The 14,049-nt window shown below is 41.4% G+C and overlaps 1 protein-coding gene across 1 annotated transcript in view; it reads right to left on the reverse strand.

Moving 5' to 3' along the window:
• TBC1D19 (TBC1 domain family member 19) overlaps positions 1–8,231 on the reverse strand; it is a 46,610-nt gene extending 38,379 nt beyond the window's left edge. The window contains 1 exon segment of the mRNA XM_032186984.1: positions 8,089–8,231. Coding sequence (XP_032042875.1) covers positions 8,089–8,187 — 99 coding nt within the window. The 5' untranslated portion in view covers positions 8,188–8,231.
• Between the last annotated feature and the right edge of the window lie 5,818 nt (positions 8,232–14,049).

A 14,049-nucleotide genomic window follows, 5' to 3' on the forward strand; every position in this document is an offset into this window, starting at 1 on the left:
AGCTCCGTGTGAAACTTACATGCCTTGCTCTGGTAGTGCTGGGGAGTTCAAAGCATATGGCCACATCAGCTACCTAGAAATCTGAGATACCGCTTACCAAAAGCTACTCAGCCGTGTTGCAGCCATATCAGCTGCTGATTCTATTATGATAAATCATGCTGCTTATAAACACTGCCAGCTCCTCAGCAGTTTGCCAGCACTAACAGCACTGCTGACAGCACGACAAGCTTTCGCTCCTTCATACAGCCAGCTGAAAAGGGGAAGGGATTAAAACACAGAGACTGAGCATCAACATTTTGCCTTTTTAGGTCACCCTGCTATTATAGGTAATGAAGGTTTTTGGATTGGGTGCATTGACTGCAACAGCAAAGAGGCTGCAAGCATGCTTTTGGAGATGGAAAGGTCATTGTAAGGACAAACCATAAGATGCAGGGAGTTGCTTGATTCTCACATCAAATGACAAACATGTTCTGTTCAGCACCACAGCAAATGCTGGCAAAGGACCATCACTAAAAGCAGGCTTGGTGCCTCCCCTGTATGGATTCGAAATATAATAACATACTTCAACCCAGGCACCTTGTGCCTTACTTCAGAGTTCTTTCTGAATATTTTGGTAAATTTTGTCTCCTGGGCTAAGTATTGCCAATTTTAATGCCACAGTCCACAGGGCATTTATCTGTGGGTCCTGTAGTATACACACGCTTCAATAATCACTTCCAGATATGCAAAAACCCCCTCAGAAATTCATTGACAGACGATGAATCACAACGAGAAAGCTGTACAATGTACTAACAAGTTTGTTGATTGCCCTGAAAGTGTAACAGTGCACCAAGTGACGAATGTGCAGACAAGAGAACAATATTTCAATTCCCTGTTGTACATGAAGCTGCAAAATTGGGGCTTTTGGCTCATTAAGGAGATTGTCAGTATCAATGTCAGACCCCTTTTGTGTGTGTGTGTGTGTGTGGATTCCTGGAAATTGACACGGGATATTGTGAGAGGGGAAAAGGGAGCTCAGTCTCTATGGAAAGCTTCCCATTTTCCCTGTCAGGCCACACAGTATCACCGAGGTACACTGCAGATCCAGAGCAGTAGAAGAGGTAAAACCAAAGCAGGGAACCCTTCACGTGCTGCAGGGCGGCAGTGAGAAAGAAGCAGGACAGTTCTTTGGGGAAAACCTCCATGGTTTATGCCAGCAATTCACATCCACCTGTTACCTTCGCTGCTTCATGCCCCTTTGTTCAGTCAATTCCTATTTCACAACTAGCTCTGCTGCTGCAGCAAACATGCTGCAGAGAATATTTATTACAACTTTTATATTTTAGTCCATTTCTTGTGTCCTTTTCTTTCTCTTGAATGCAAAACACCCTACTGAGCCAAATTTTTGTATAAGAAACATGAAAATTTCCCCCCAAATTATGTTCATTTCCGCAGAGGGCACTTCTGTCCCACTCTTCTCATTTCAGGCTGTGATCCCTTGAGCCTCTTCCCATTTCCCAAGCCCCCTTTCTACCTTTCCTCTTGTTCCTTCTGATTACAATCAATGGACCCCTACAGTGCCAGACGGAGCCACAGAGCCATGCCAGCTGCTGCTGCTATGGGCTCGTTGCGTACTGCATTGCTGATCGATGTGATACCCGAAATGTGAGTACCTGGCAGCCAGGCCAGCTCGGGACTGCGACAGCTGTAACACAGAAGAACACATCCCAGGTCTGCGTAACATAGCCAAATGCAAAAATACTGGAATTAGACGGTCTTTTTAATGTCCCTTCCAACCTGAGCCATTCCATGATTTCAACTTATTCCTATTAGTTAATTTTCCTAATAGTTGTCAGTATTATGTTGCAAACACCATTTTAGTATTTTGGTAGGTTTTGTTTGCTTGTAAACTGCTCATTACAATGTACTGCTGAGATACTGTTTGCATTTTCACCCACTATGGCTTTTTGGTAGCATGAAAAACACATTAACAAAATTTTCTTCTATAGAAAACATTACTGTGATTTATGCTGATAAAAATGCCTGCCTACAGTTTATTGGGGGAAAAAACACCTTGAGGTGATGTACTGATGAATTGAATTAATTTCCTGCATGACCAAAATGCAGGGTACACACAAGCAGAGTCTCCAATTTCAATACACACATCTTGATAAAAGATTAAAAAAAAAAAAAAAAAAGAAAAGATAATCTTTCAGGAGTCTATCAAAGGCAGGGTAAAGGAGCCGGAGCAATAGAAGTCAAAAACCTGTGAGGGCAAAAAACAACAGCCAGACCAGGGAAGAAGTGATGCTATCCAGTGACTCAACCAGGCCAAGACAGAGTTCTAAAAGGAGAAAGAGATGCGTGGAGCACATTTGAGCAAACAGTAACAAAGTATTTCTAAAAAAGGTTAATGTCTACTGCTTTTCTTTCCAGTCTAAGGCCGTATAGGATTTGGCACTGTACATATTCTTATGGTTTGGACACCACAGTTCAAGGGTTGGGTGTCCACCTTCATCCGCAGTCTTGGTCCAGACCTTACAAATCAAGGAGCAACTGGCTGTTGGGCATTTCTTCCTAAGCCATCCTTATGACATTTCTTGGCACTCTCATCCTTCAGCTGTACAGCAGAGAAAGTAGTTTTGAACTTCAGCAATTTGCCAAAAGTTCTTCAAAGTGGATAAGGTGCCACTAGCAATCCTTTGCATTTACATTCTGCACACAGCTCTGATTTTGGTAAGGTATCCTGTTGAAATCCAGGCAGTCACCATCATAAGTGATACTCTAAATGCATTACAGATTCTGCACTTGCATGTCAGCAAGGAAGAAAATCCAGAGACTCAACACTGAAACAAAAGGATAGCATTTCCTAGTTGGAAAATGGTGTAGAAAATTGATTTGTAGAGCAAGCAAACACAAAGGGACAAATTGAGTTGCAAATTAACATCTAAACTTGGAAATAGAATTCAGCCATCAGGATCGAAGCAGCATTGATCATGCAAGAAGACAGATGAGCCCCTAAGGCACAGCACTCAAAGCAGCATAGGAAAGTGGCCAGAGGACCAACAACACACTACATAGAGGAAGTTCAACACAATAAAGCACCACAGCATAACACCAGTGCTAAGCTATTTTTCTTCCCCAAAAATAATCACTACAGAAAATTGGTCCAAGTATACTGAATTGTGGAATTGTATCAGGTGAACGTTTTTTTTTTTTGTTTTTCCCTGATGCAACCAGTTCTGCAACTAACTTTACACACTAAATATTTCTACTGGCTGTCCACCATCATCCCTTTTCAACACCTTTCTGTTTTAGACAAGTATGCACACCAACAGTGCAATTATTAGTCTTCACTATGACTTTGCACAAGCGATCAATGTTTTTAGCTTTCATAGCTATTATTTCCCAAATTACAATAATGCACACTATCCCACGTGAAGTCCAACTTTAACAGACTGAAATCAAATGAAGGCTAAAAAAATAATTCCCTTTTCCATATACTCAATTTGGCCATAACTAGATTTTATCAGAATCAAGCTGACTTGTTCAAAACCACTTCAAGTATTACGACAATTTCAGTGTAAACACTCTAAACACCTAAAAATCCTAGAAATTTAAGGGAGCGATTTTATTTATTTTATATATTTCTGTATGCAAAAGACAAATACTTCTGAGCATAACTAGACCTTCAGGAAGTAGAGAACCCTGAACACACTGACATTTTTCCACTACTTGCACATTCCTACAGTAATTACACTAAGGGTGAAAGTGTTGTGAACTCTCCCATACAAGTAGAAACAAGTTTAAAAAAATCTAGTAGTTGAAACAGAGTTTCGAATAGCCTCATACATAATCAACAGCTTCAAACGTTAAGTTCTCCTGCAAGATGTACAGGATGCATTTTTAATAATGCAATTTTGATGTTTTAATTAATTTTCTAGGTTTTATTTAAATACAAGATTAGCGCTGCAAACAAAATGCAAGGAGAAACGTATACAATCCACATTACTAAGAAAAATAAATCTGCAAATCAAGCTTGCATTGTTTGTGAACTCCATAATCTGTTCAAAGTATTCATAATTGCATTCAATTTAAAATTCATTACACTGCAGATGTAACTGCTGAGCCATTTGGACCAGAGCACGAGCTCTATCAGAAGGGGATAGCAAGCTCTTTGTTAAATGCGATGCACGAAAAGGAATCATTAATTATCTCTGATGACTCATGAGCCTGTGTTTACTTGCTAAGTTTTATTAAATAAATGCTACATTTCACAGAAACATTCTCTTTCTTAATTTGATCTTTTACTTAAGTAGAAATCTGTATCAACTTTTTTTTTTGTAACTGTTGGGAAAAAGTGCCATGAAAACCATACCTGCAGGTATCTCGCAGATCATTCACTCGATGTGAAGCTCCCTGAAATGTTCACCTGCACTCCCTCTAGAAGCACACACAGAGGCAGCTTCAACAAGCATCATTCCTGGTGCTCCTCTCTTTCTTTGCCCCAGCTGAAGTCTTATGAAGTCCCTTACCTCTCACTTGGGTTGATAATTTAGGTCTTTAGACCTCACATTTCCACTTTTAGCCTCCTCAGCCAGCCATTACCTTGTTCTGCTATGGCTTCTCCTTAAAGCACTCCTGCCACAAGCATCTTACGAGAAACACAGATCTGAAAGTGTCCACGCACAAAACACCCGGAGGGATTCCTTGTACTGACTGTGGCTATTTCTTGCTTGATTTAAAATATAATTTAGAACCTTTACCCTTCATTTTATTCTCACCTCCTGTTTTAGGGAAGTTCTTTAGGCTTTTTTATTACTATTTTTTTCATTTTATTTTTCTTTAAAACCTTAACTTGTTATTTGCCCCTGGCCATTAGAAGTTCCAGGCAACTCGGGCAGATTCCTATTCGGGCTCTGGAGAGAGCAAAGATTTTTTATGTTCTGTTAAATATCTCTGTTAAAAGGTGACACTTTTTTCAGTTCTCTGAATGGTTCCATTTTTATTCTCACTTCACTGATGAAGTTACTGCCCTCCCCCCAACAATAAAAGCAAGGTTTTACACAAAATTTTGATTTCAAACTCCATTTTCTGTCTGAAGATTTCACATTTCCCTAACCACCTCTAATTTTTACCTTAAAACATTTCAGAAAGGGAAGAATGAAGACAAAACCAAACAAATTTGGTTACAGTCTCACACTGAAAGTTGTTCCTGAGAAATTGCAATCAGTTTTCAGAAACTCCAATGGCCCCAGCAGCACTCCTACCCGTTGAAAAGCTATTAGCTAATAGTTCTGTACTTTATCACTGTTATTATTTCCTTTCAAACACGACCCAAAATAAAAACTATACTCACTCTTTCCTGCATTAATCTCTTGGTATTAAGTGCAGGCACATCATCAATATATTGAAACTCAACCTAAGAAATCAACCTAGCATTTCTTTTCCCAATCTCCTCTAGCTAGCATATGACCCTACCTCTATTTCACTCCTTGGGACAAAAATGTGATTATCTGATACCCACAGAGCCAGAGCTGTGACAGCAAATCATTTGGTGCCCACACCAAACTAATTTTAAAGAGATTGCACATCACAGTCCTTGACACAGGTGCGGGCTCCCAGTGTCAGTCCAACGCAGCGCTGGTGCGATCAGTTCATAACCGCAGGACTACTCCATCATCTCTCACAAATTATGTCAGGAAGTTGTGTTTTCCCACAGATTCTATTAACTGGTGAAAGAAACTGTTCATTCTCAGCTCTCCTTCCTAGACTTTAAAGAAGAGATAAGTTTACAAAACAGTTGTTGCTGAAAGTTAAAATAACATTGGCGAGACTACACGACACCTTAAAAGTATCAGGCAATATTATACCAGATTTTATGATGCATTCCAACTCTCATGTTTCTACACTGACATATAAACATCAATTACTGTAAAGGTAAAATATAACTGTAGCAATAATATCCAAAACAGTAAGTTTTATTCTGACACACTGCCTCGATGCATTTCTCAAAATACAGCATGGCTTTCAAAAAGTAACTTAATTTTAACTAAAAAAGGGACCAGCGATAGCTCAGCACTGTAAGCAGTGGAGACTAAGCATTGTTCAGAAACTGAAAGGTAACCAGCCAACAAAGAAATCCTCCATGCCCTACTGACCAACTGGAGTTCGGGCGCGATGCACAGCAACGGTGAAGATTTTGAATTTGATAATGCAACTTCAGAAGCACTCCAATGGGAGGCAATGGGAGAGAAATCAAGCATTAATTTAATACGGAGAGTGGCAAAAGTCAGAAACCTTCAAAATTCCATATAGCTAAATAGGGATGGAGCAAAGATAAGGAACGCGCAGATAGGGCCTTTGCAATTGCACAGCACAGAGATAATACGATGAGCAATATAGATAGAACAAGTCTATATTGTACAAGAAAAAACATAAATGCATGCAAGGTCTATAAAAAATGAAGATCAAGCAGAACATAGAGATTCCTGACAAAGGGGATACTTTTGGCCCTATTAACTTAAAGTGCAGGCTCTGAAAGATGACTTTTAACGTTGCAAAATTGTTTATTGGTATATCTAAAGACCTTCCAGTCTTTCAGATGACTATGCTGAGTTATAGCTCTTACTTAATCTTCTACTACAAATTCTTCAAACACCTACTATAAGAATCAGCCTGAACATTTGCCTCCTCCTCTTTGCCCTTCATCCACACGTGCACCAAGTTCTTCTCTTCTGTTCTGTGAAGCTATCAGGACAGATTTAACAGTGACCATTACACTGGGATTTATTTACTCCACAGGTTACCCTCATGCTGTTAGATTACGCAGTTTCAGCTTGTATCGAGTCAGTGCCAACCTGCTATAGAATCAGGGAGGGATGCAGATATTTAAGGGCCATTTCAGACATCAGATCGCAGAGGGGCACTGCTAAGGTCCTCAGACTGCCCACCTGGTGCTCAGAAAAATAGCCATCCACCAGCGGTACATAAATACCTCCCTGTGTATTAAAAAAAACATGCTAGGTACCAGACAGCTGTGAAATGAGGCCTTGTGGCAGACAGAGAAGAGAGAATAAAAGCAGAGATGGGCACAAACATTACATTATAATCAGTAAGGGAGTTGTTAAACAAGAGCTCTGTTCTGAAAACCCATCGCTGCCTTTACCAAGGACAAGGTCTTGAATTTAACTCTCCACACATCACGACAGGCCATCTATTTGGGATGCTGAATTCCCCAGAACGTAGCAGGAACCCAACACCTAGGTTGTTTTATAAATCTAGCCTCCTTAAAGTCATGCATGTTTGCTTACTCGCGTTTTTTTGAGAGCAGTCAGTCAACAAGAGCCAGGCAGATAGACATATATTTAAAAAAGCATTTGGAGAGCCAACCAGCAGGTGTTTCAAACAAAAAGAAACCCCCCAAAAAAGACACACAGCAATGCCTCTTGCTAGGGAAGCCTTTAGGGATGCCGAGAGAAGAAAATCTCATTTCATTTAAAAACCCAGCAGAACTAAGGCAGATAATGGGCATCCTATCCTAAAACAAATCTGCACAACTTTAAGCACTGTTTGCAAAATGTTAAATAAACCCCAAGATTATATAAAATGAAACCCAAAGGATTTCAGTGCATGCATTGATAGCTATAGCAGCACTACTGTGTTGTCATGGTCATGAAATCTAAAATAAAATATATCTGAAAGGGAGTTCACCTGAAATATAAAAATATGGTTTCAAACGCAGACAAGTTACCACATACAAACTGCTTTCCCAGCTACCATAACGCACTTTCAGTGAGTTTTTCGCTTATTTTTAGCTCTTTACAGCAACCCCTCATTTCCCAGGGGGCTCTCTATGGCAAGGGGGCACTTCAAGCCTTGAAAATCTCAGACAAAAGCCAAACCCGGTCACTTTCGGACCGGCCGAGGTTTGAAGGGGGCAGCCCCAAGATTCGCCCCGAAACCCTTCAGCCTCACAGGGACAAAGCGAGCCCCGGGAGCGGCCGGGGAAGGGGAGGGAGGGGAGGGCAGGGCAGGCCCCGGGCCGCGCCCCACAAAGCGCCGGGCCGGGGGGCAGGGAGCCGGGCCTGGGGCCGGGCCGGGGCTCACCCGGGCCTGTCGCTCGAGCTGGGAGTGGAGGCTGGAGCCCTGCAGGCGCTGCACGATCCGCGCTATGGTGAGGGACAGCCCGCTGTCCGGGTCCAGCATCGCGCCGGGGGCCGGCCCGGAGCGCTTTGGCCGCCGCACCGCCGCCCGTGGGGACGTTACCAGGCAACGCAGGGAGCGGGGCGCGCCGCCGCCGCGGGGGCCGGGTGGAAAATGGTTCCCGGCTGAAGAGTTCCGCGGTGCCAAAGTTTTTTTTATTTTTTTATTTTATTATTTTATTTTTATTATTTTTTTTTATGCCCCCCAGCACGGATAGGCAGTGCCCTGTCCATGGGCTGCAGCTGGACAGGCTGTCCTGGGGGCTGCCAGCTCTCCACGGGGCACTGGCAGCCTCCTTCCAGCCCGTGGGCGGCGGTTCGAACATAACTCTGGTGAAAAAAAAACACACTGCTCCCGTTTCCTGAATGATTTTGTCCAATAAATCCCGCATAAAAACTGCAAGTGGATCCAGGGATGTGGCAGCACCTCCTGAGTTTAGGCATAGATACCAGTAACATGTCCCAGCCACCTTGTGTTGGGTCCTGTACAGAGAATCATAAGATGGCCTGGGTTGGAAGGGACCTCAAAGATCCTCTAGTTCCAACCCCCTGCCATAGGCAGGGACACCTCCCACTAGATCAGGTTGCTCAGGGCATCCTCCAACCTGGCCTTGAATACCTCCAGGGATGGGGCATCCATAATCTCTCTGGGCAACCCATTCCAGTGCCTCACCACCCTCTGAGTGAAGAATTTCCTCCTACACATGGCCTGCTCTTTGCTTGGGCTGAGCTGACAGACAAAATGTCCTCGTCCCAGTGGGCAGGGTGAATGTGTCAGCCTTACCTGCATGCCTGAACGCTCATCTAGTGGAGGCAGGCTCCCGGCAGGAGCCTCAGGCGGTGTTTGTAGATGCTGTGGCTCACTAGTCACTGCCCTCCGGACCCCATGGATTAACTGGCTATTAGCATTTCACATTTATCTCAATAACTATTAAAACAGTATTTTACATCATCATTAATTATGGCTTAATTAACATGTCTGTCTTTGCATTATAAAGGACTAAGGTTTCTCATACAGTCAGCAATTCCATCGCAGCTGAGCTGCTGCAATCAACAGCTACAAGGCAGCATCCTTTTGAATTGCTTCTCAGCTGGAACTGACAGGGCTTCAAACCCATTTCAGAGCAGTCAGAAAGAGAAGCTTAAAAAAATCTTTAGCTGTGGTTTAAGTCGCTTTACACTAGTGTGAGGTAGCTGGATTCACATCATTAAAGCTTGAGAGTTTAAAACACTGCTGTCTAGGGCCTGAGGTATCACATCCAGATGGAGTGAAAAGAGCCTTTAGCTACACAGCCTTTCTGTGTGCTTCAAGGGATATACTTGTAGACCTGCACTCCAGTAAAGTTTTATTGCACTCTTGAAATTTTGTGTACACAGCATGGTAAGTCATTAATTCAAGCTCATTACGAGGAGCCAATACAGTTCTCACTTAAACAGGACAGCTGTGTGGCACTAGGTACATCTCACTGGGTGGTATGAAGCAAGGAGCTTCAGCATACTAATCACTTCTGGGGAAATCTGTTCCTATCTACATAAGTAACAGCACTATGTAATCAAATTCTCACTTAGTAAGCTAATTTACTAAGTCCAAATATTAATTTTATAAAGCACAGAATTATTATTAAATAAGAGACTTCAAGGAGTTATCATGGAAAAACTGATCGTTGGCGTCCAAAGTCAAGCATTAATATTCATTTTCAGCTCCGAGGATGACCATACCTCTCTAAAATAAAGAATGTTGTAACATTCTGAAATATCAGGTTGTAACTTTTTCATTGCTGTGAACTCTGCATGCAAGTAAATCAGAAGTGAGGAAATGAAGATAGATATCATCACCTATCTTGTTACAAATATATATATATATATATATATTAAAAAAAAACAAACAGTAGATGTAACAAGTATAAATATGCACCTGAATTCGTCTCTCTGCAACCTCTTGACTTTTCATCAAGCTTTTCTGGATAAAATGAAGTTTAAAGGAAAACAGTAAAAGAAGGCCAGAATTAAAATTCCTTAATCAACTGTAGAAGAAGCTTTAAAAATATCTTACATGAAATCGAAAGACTGAAGACATCTCTCCTCTGAATTAGTGGAGAGAACAGAGAAATCAAATGCCCAGTTGTCTACCAATGCCTTAAACACCTCTTCTGGTTTACATCAAGTTGTCTGTCAGTTCTGTGCTTGCATGCATTTATGAAGTTAGTGGCAACAGTGAGCACATTTGCTTTTCTTCTTGTATTGGGAGATAATTAAATGTTTGCCTACATTCCCAACTGGACAGGTATACAAAGTGTAATAGCTTTATGTACTAGATCATATTAAAATTCTGCAGAGTTTTCATGGAGGCTGTGCATCTCATTGTTTGTTTGTTTGTTTGCTTGCTTTTGTTTGTTTGTTTTTGTTTTTGAGGAGGATCATATTTGTAGGAACTCTATCTGTTAGAGAGGCACATGCAGAAAACCATGGTATGCCACCAAGCTCCATAGCTCAGTGTCTAGCAGTCCAGGGTTTTACATTGCAGCTGCCAGTACGAGAGGAAGCCCTACTCCCTTCCCTGGCACAGTCCTTGGCATTATTTTCTTTTCCAGATTTTAGGAGAACTTGTGGTCTGCCACATGTGAGAAGACATACTTGGAACTCAGAGGGAGAAAATGGAGGAGGGACTGTAAACACCATTGAGTTTGGCAAGTGTGTTGCTTATCAGGACCACGTGGTACATGAGGACTCCGAGATTTGGTACTTGTGTACCTGTAACACAGCACCATGTCTGGCTGTTTTCTGTGCTGTGATCCTGCAGGCACCACATCCAACTAGATGGCAGAGTTGTGGGACAGGACAGAAGCCATGATATTCTGCTGGTTAGAAGTGTAAGTTCTCCTGCCCCTGGGGGAAGCATACATGGGAACATGCATGGGGAGCATACTACAGATGAATATCATGTGCAAAGCATAAGATTTCTCAGGTCTCCAAAAGCCATCTTTATGTTCTATGGATTAACAAAACAGGCAAAAAAGCTAATGTCAGCTGTAGATGAGCGATTTCCTGCAGCTGACAACCTCCACTCCAAATTTACCTCTGTTACCTTCTTCACATGAACATCTGTCATTCTTCATTCCCTGATTTTTCAGGCTATTTCCAGTCTGTTTTCCTTCCTCCTATGTGGTGTTTTTCCTTTCCTTTCCTCTCCTCTCCTTTCCTTTCCTTTCCTTTCCTTTCCTTTCCTTTCCTTTCCTTTCCTTTCCTTTCCTTTCCTTTCCTTTCCTTTCCTTTCCTTTCCTTTCCTTTCCTTTCCTTTCCTTTCCTTTCCTTTCCTTTCCTTTCCTTTCCTTTCCTTTCCTTTCCTTTCCTTTCCTTTCCTTTCCTTTCCTTTCCTTTCCTTTCCTTTCCTTTTCTCCTGCTGTCAGTTATGTCTCCAAGATGGGTAGGAAAATTTGCTTCTTGTAAATGCCAATCAAAGCTAAAAAGAAAGGAGATATAAAGAGGTCATCTTTACAGCATCTCACTGAGTGCTCTTAACTGCTTCTTGTGTATCCTTACCATATCCAGTTAAGAAATCTCATGCTTAAGTGTGTGCTTCTTTTTTGTTTCCTTACAAGGAGCTTACAGCATAGCAGCTTGAGAAAAAATAGGGTCACTGTTAAAAAATATCACTTGAATAACAAGCATTGGCAGAAATCCCAATGTGAATGGCATTCTCTTTAGCCCACCCCCATTGGATCCCATGACAAGTTTAACTTTGTTGATGTGATGTGTTTGACAGTTCCTGCTTTTTCATTGTGATTTACTTTTAAATTGCAAGTAAGCAACTGCAGTACAGGCAGCATAGAATGGTTTTATGATGTCCAGTGCCACATACCAGAGGTAGTTTTATGGTTTTGGCAGAACATCTGGTGTAGGTGTCTTTGTTTTCATGATCTTTTTTTGTTTGGTTGTTTTGTTGTTTGGTTTGGGTTGGTTTGTGGTTTTTTTTTGTTTGTTTGTTTGGTTGGTTGGTTGGTTTTTGTTGTTTTTTCTTTTTTTTTTTCTTTCCTTTTCTTCATTGCTGACCTACAGCCTGAATACCAACTCTCTTCCCTATCATTTCTCACCTCCACATACAGCTGCGGTGATCTACAATGTAATATCCTTCTTTACTGTGTTTTGTGTTGACTTACTGCAGTTTGCTATAACTGATACTGGTATCCCAACTGTCTTATATTTATCTGCCACTGCAGGTCTGGAAAGCATCGAGAATTTGGCAAGGGAAAGTAAAAATTGCAAAGCCGGTAACTGAAATATTTCTCCCTGTTTCCCTGGTGGGTTTTAGGTTGAAAAGAGCAGAGGACCTGAAGCAACAGATCATAAATTGCATACTGTCATTTTTAAGGCCACATGAGACAAAATGTATTTTAATGCTTCCTCATAATTCTGAAGACCATTTTATTTCTTGGAATATAAAGCAGATAGTAAAAAGGAAAAGCATCCAAAGGAAACATTTAGTACCTGGAAACTTGTCTTTTTTTTTCCCCACAACTGTGCTAGTCAACCTAAAGGAATCCAGGGCTGTCTGTAAGCAGTACCAAAGGAGGCAGGTGCTTTGTACAACAGAGTAATGGGTGAGGGAGGTCAACAAAATCCCAGCAGTCCTAATCCCCAGATCCCAGCAGTGAACAAAAACCTGTCTCCTTTGGTCAGCCGCTCCCAAACTGCTCCTTCCTGAGCAATTCACAGCACTGAATACTCCTCCCCTAAGCTGTTCATCTGGGGAACTGTATAACTCCTGCTGCCCTGATTCCACCTACCGCTCATTCTCTTGCTGCTGGAAATAACAAGTCATAAAATTTCATCCTAGGGCTGCTTTCTTTGCTGGGTGAAGGGTCTTGGGGTGGTCAGGGGCACTGTCCCCTTACCTTAGCTCTGCTGAGGGGGTGCATTCAGTGCTGGCAGTGTAAGGGAAAGAGGTATACTGATTTATAAACACACAGTACTGAGTAGTCTTATAGTTTTGACAAACTGTAACTTGTCTAACTGCATATTTTTACTGGAGATACCACAGAGGGTAAGATATATGAGAGTAAAATAATATACACTGCCTTCATGCATTTCTATTTTCTGTCTCTTTAATCTAAAATAATTTTTAATAGATAGCTAAAATGGTACAGGTCTTCTCTTCTGTGATCGCTAACCTAAGGGGTACAGGAGGTTTGCCACTATTGTCAAGTGGCTCAGAACTTTTTTGTGGCATTAGATGTCTCATTTCTTTTGAAGTGTTAACATGCCTCCGCTGTTAGCAGAAATTCTGCCGTGAACTAAAGCGTGAAGTCCAAATAGCTACTCTCTAGGTTTCTCATCCAGGCAGGTTCTTTCGGAGAAGAAATATATAGTCAGTCCTTCACTCAGTGTGTTCACTCCTTATATTAGACTAATGCAAATTAAACTTTAATCTCAGTTATGGGCCAACACCTGCTGCTTTTCGTATGCAATCAGAACCAGGATATATTATTTGTAGCTGATAACAGAGAGATGTAACAAAAACTACAAATGCAAGAAAAAGGAAATTTCTGTCAATGACTCACCCTCATCAATTTTAAATTTTCTTCAAATTGCTGCCCAAAAAGCAACACTATATTTTGACAAGTTTCAATACTTTTAAAAAATAATTGCTTCCCATAGAGTAATGAGATTTTTTGTCGATATACCACTGATGCAATCTGAAGAAAGTAGGAAGCTTAGATGATGTATCTTCACTTATAAGGACAGAAAACATCTCTTATTGCAGACTATTGTTCATGAAAAGTAATATATTTTATCTAACACATGGCTGAACTCGAGAGCCAGGCTTGACTACCAATGACATCAAGGATTATCAGTCTAGTTTTAGGTG

Source organism: Aythya fuligula, chromosome 4 (assembly GCF_009819795.1).
Source record: "Aythya fuligula isolate bAytFul2 chromosome 4, bAytFul2.pri, whole genome shotgun sequence".
In the NCBI taxonomy this organism is placed as follows: Eukaryota; Metazoa; Chordata; class Aves; order Anseriformes; family Anatidae; genus Aythya; species Aythya fuligula.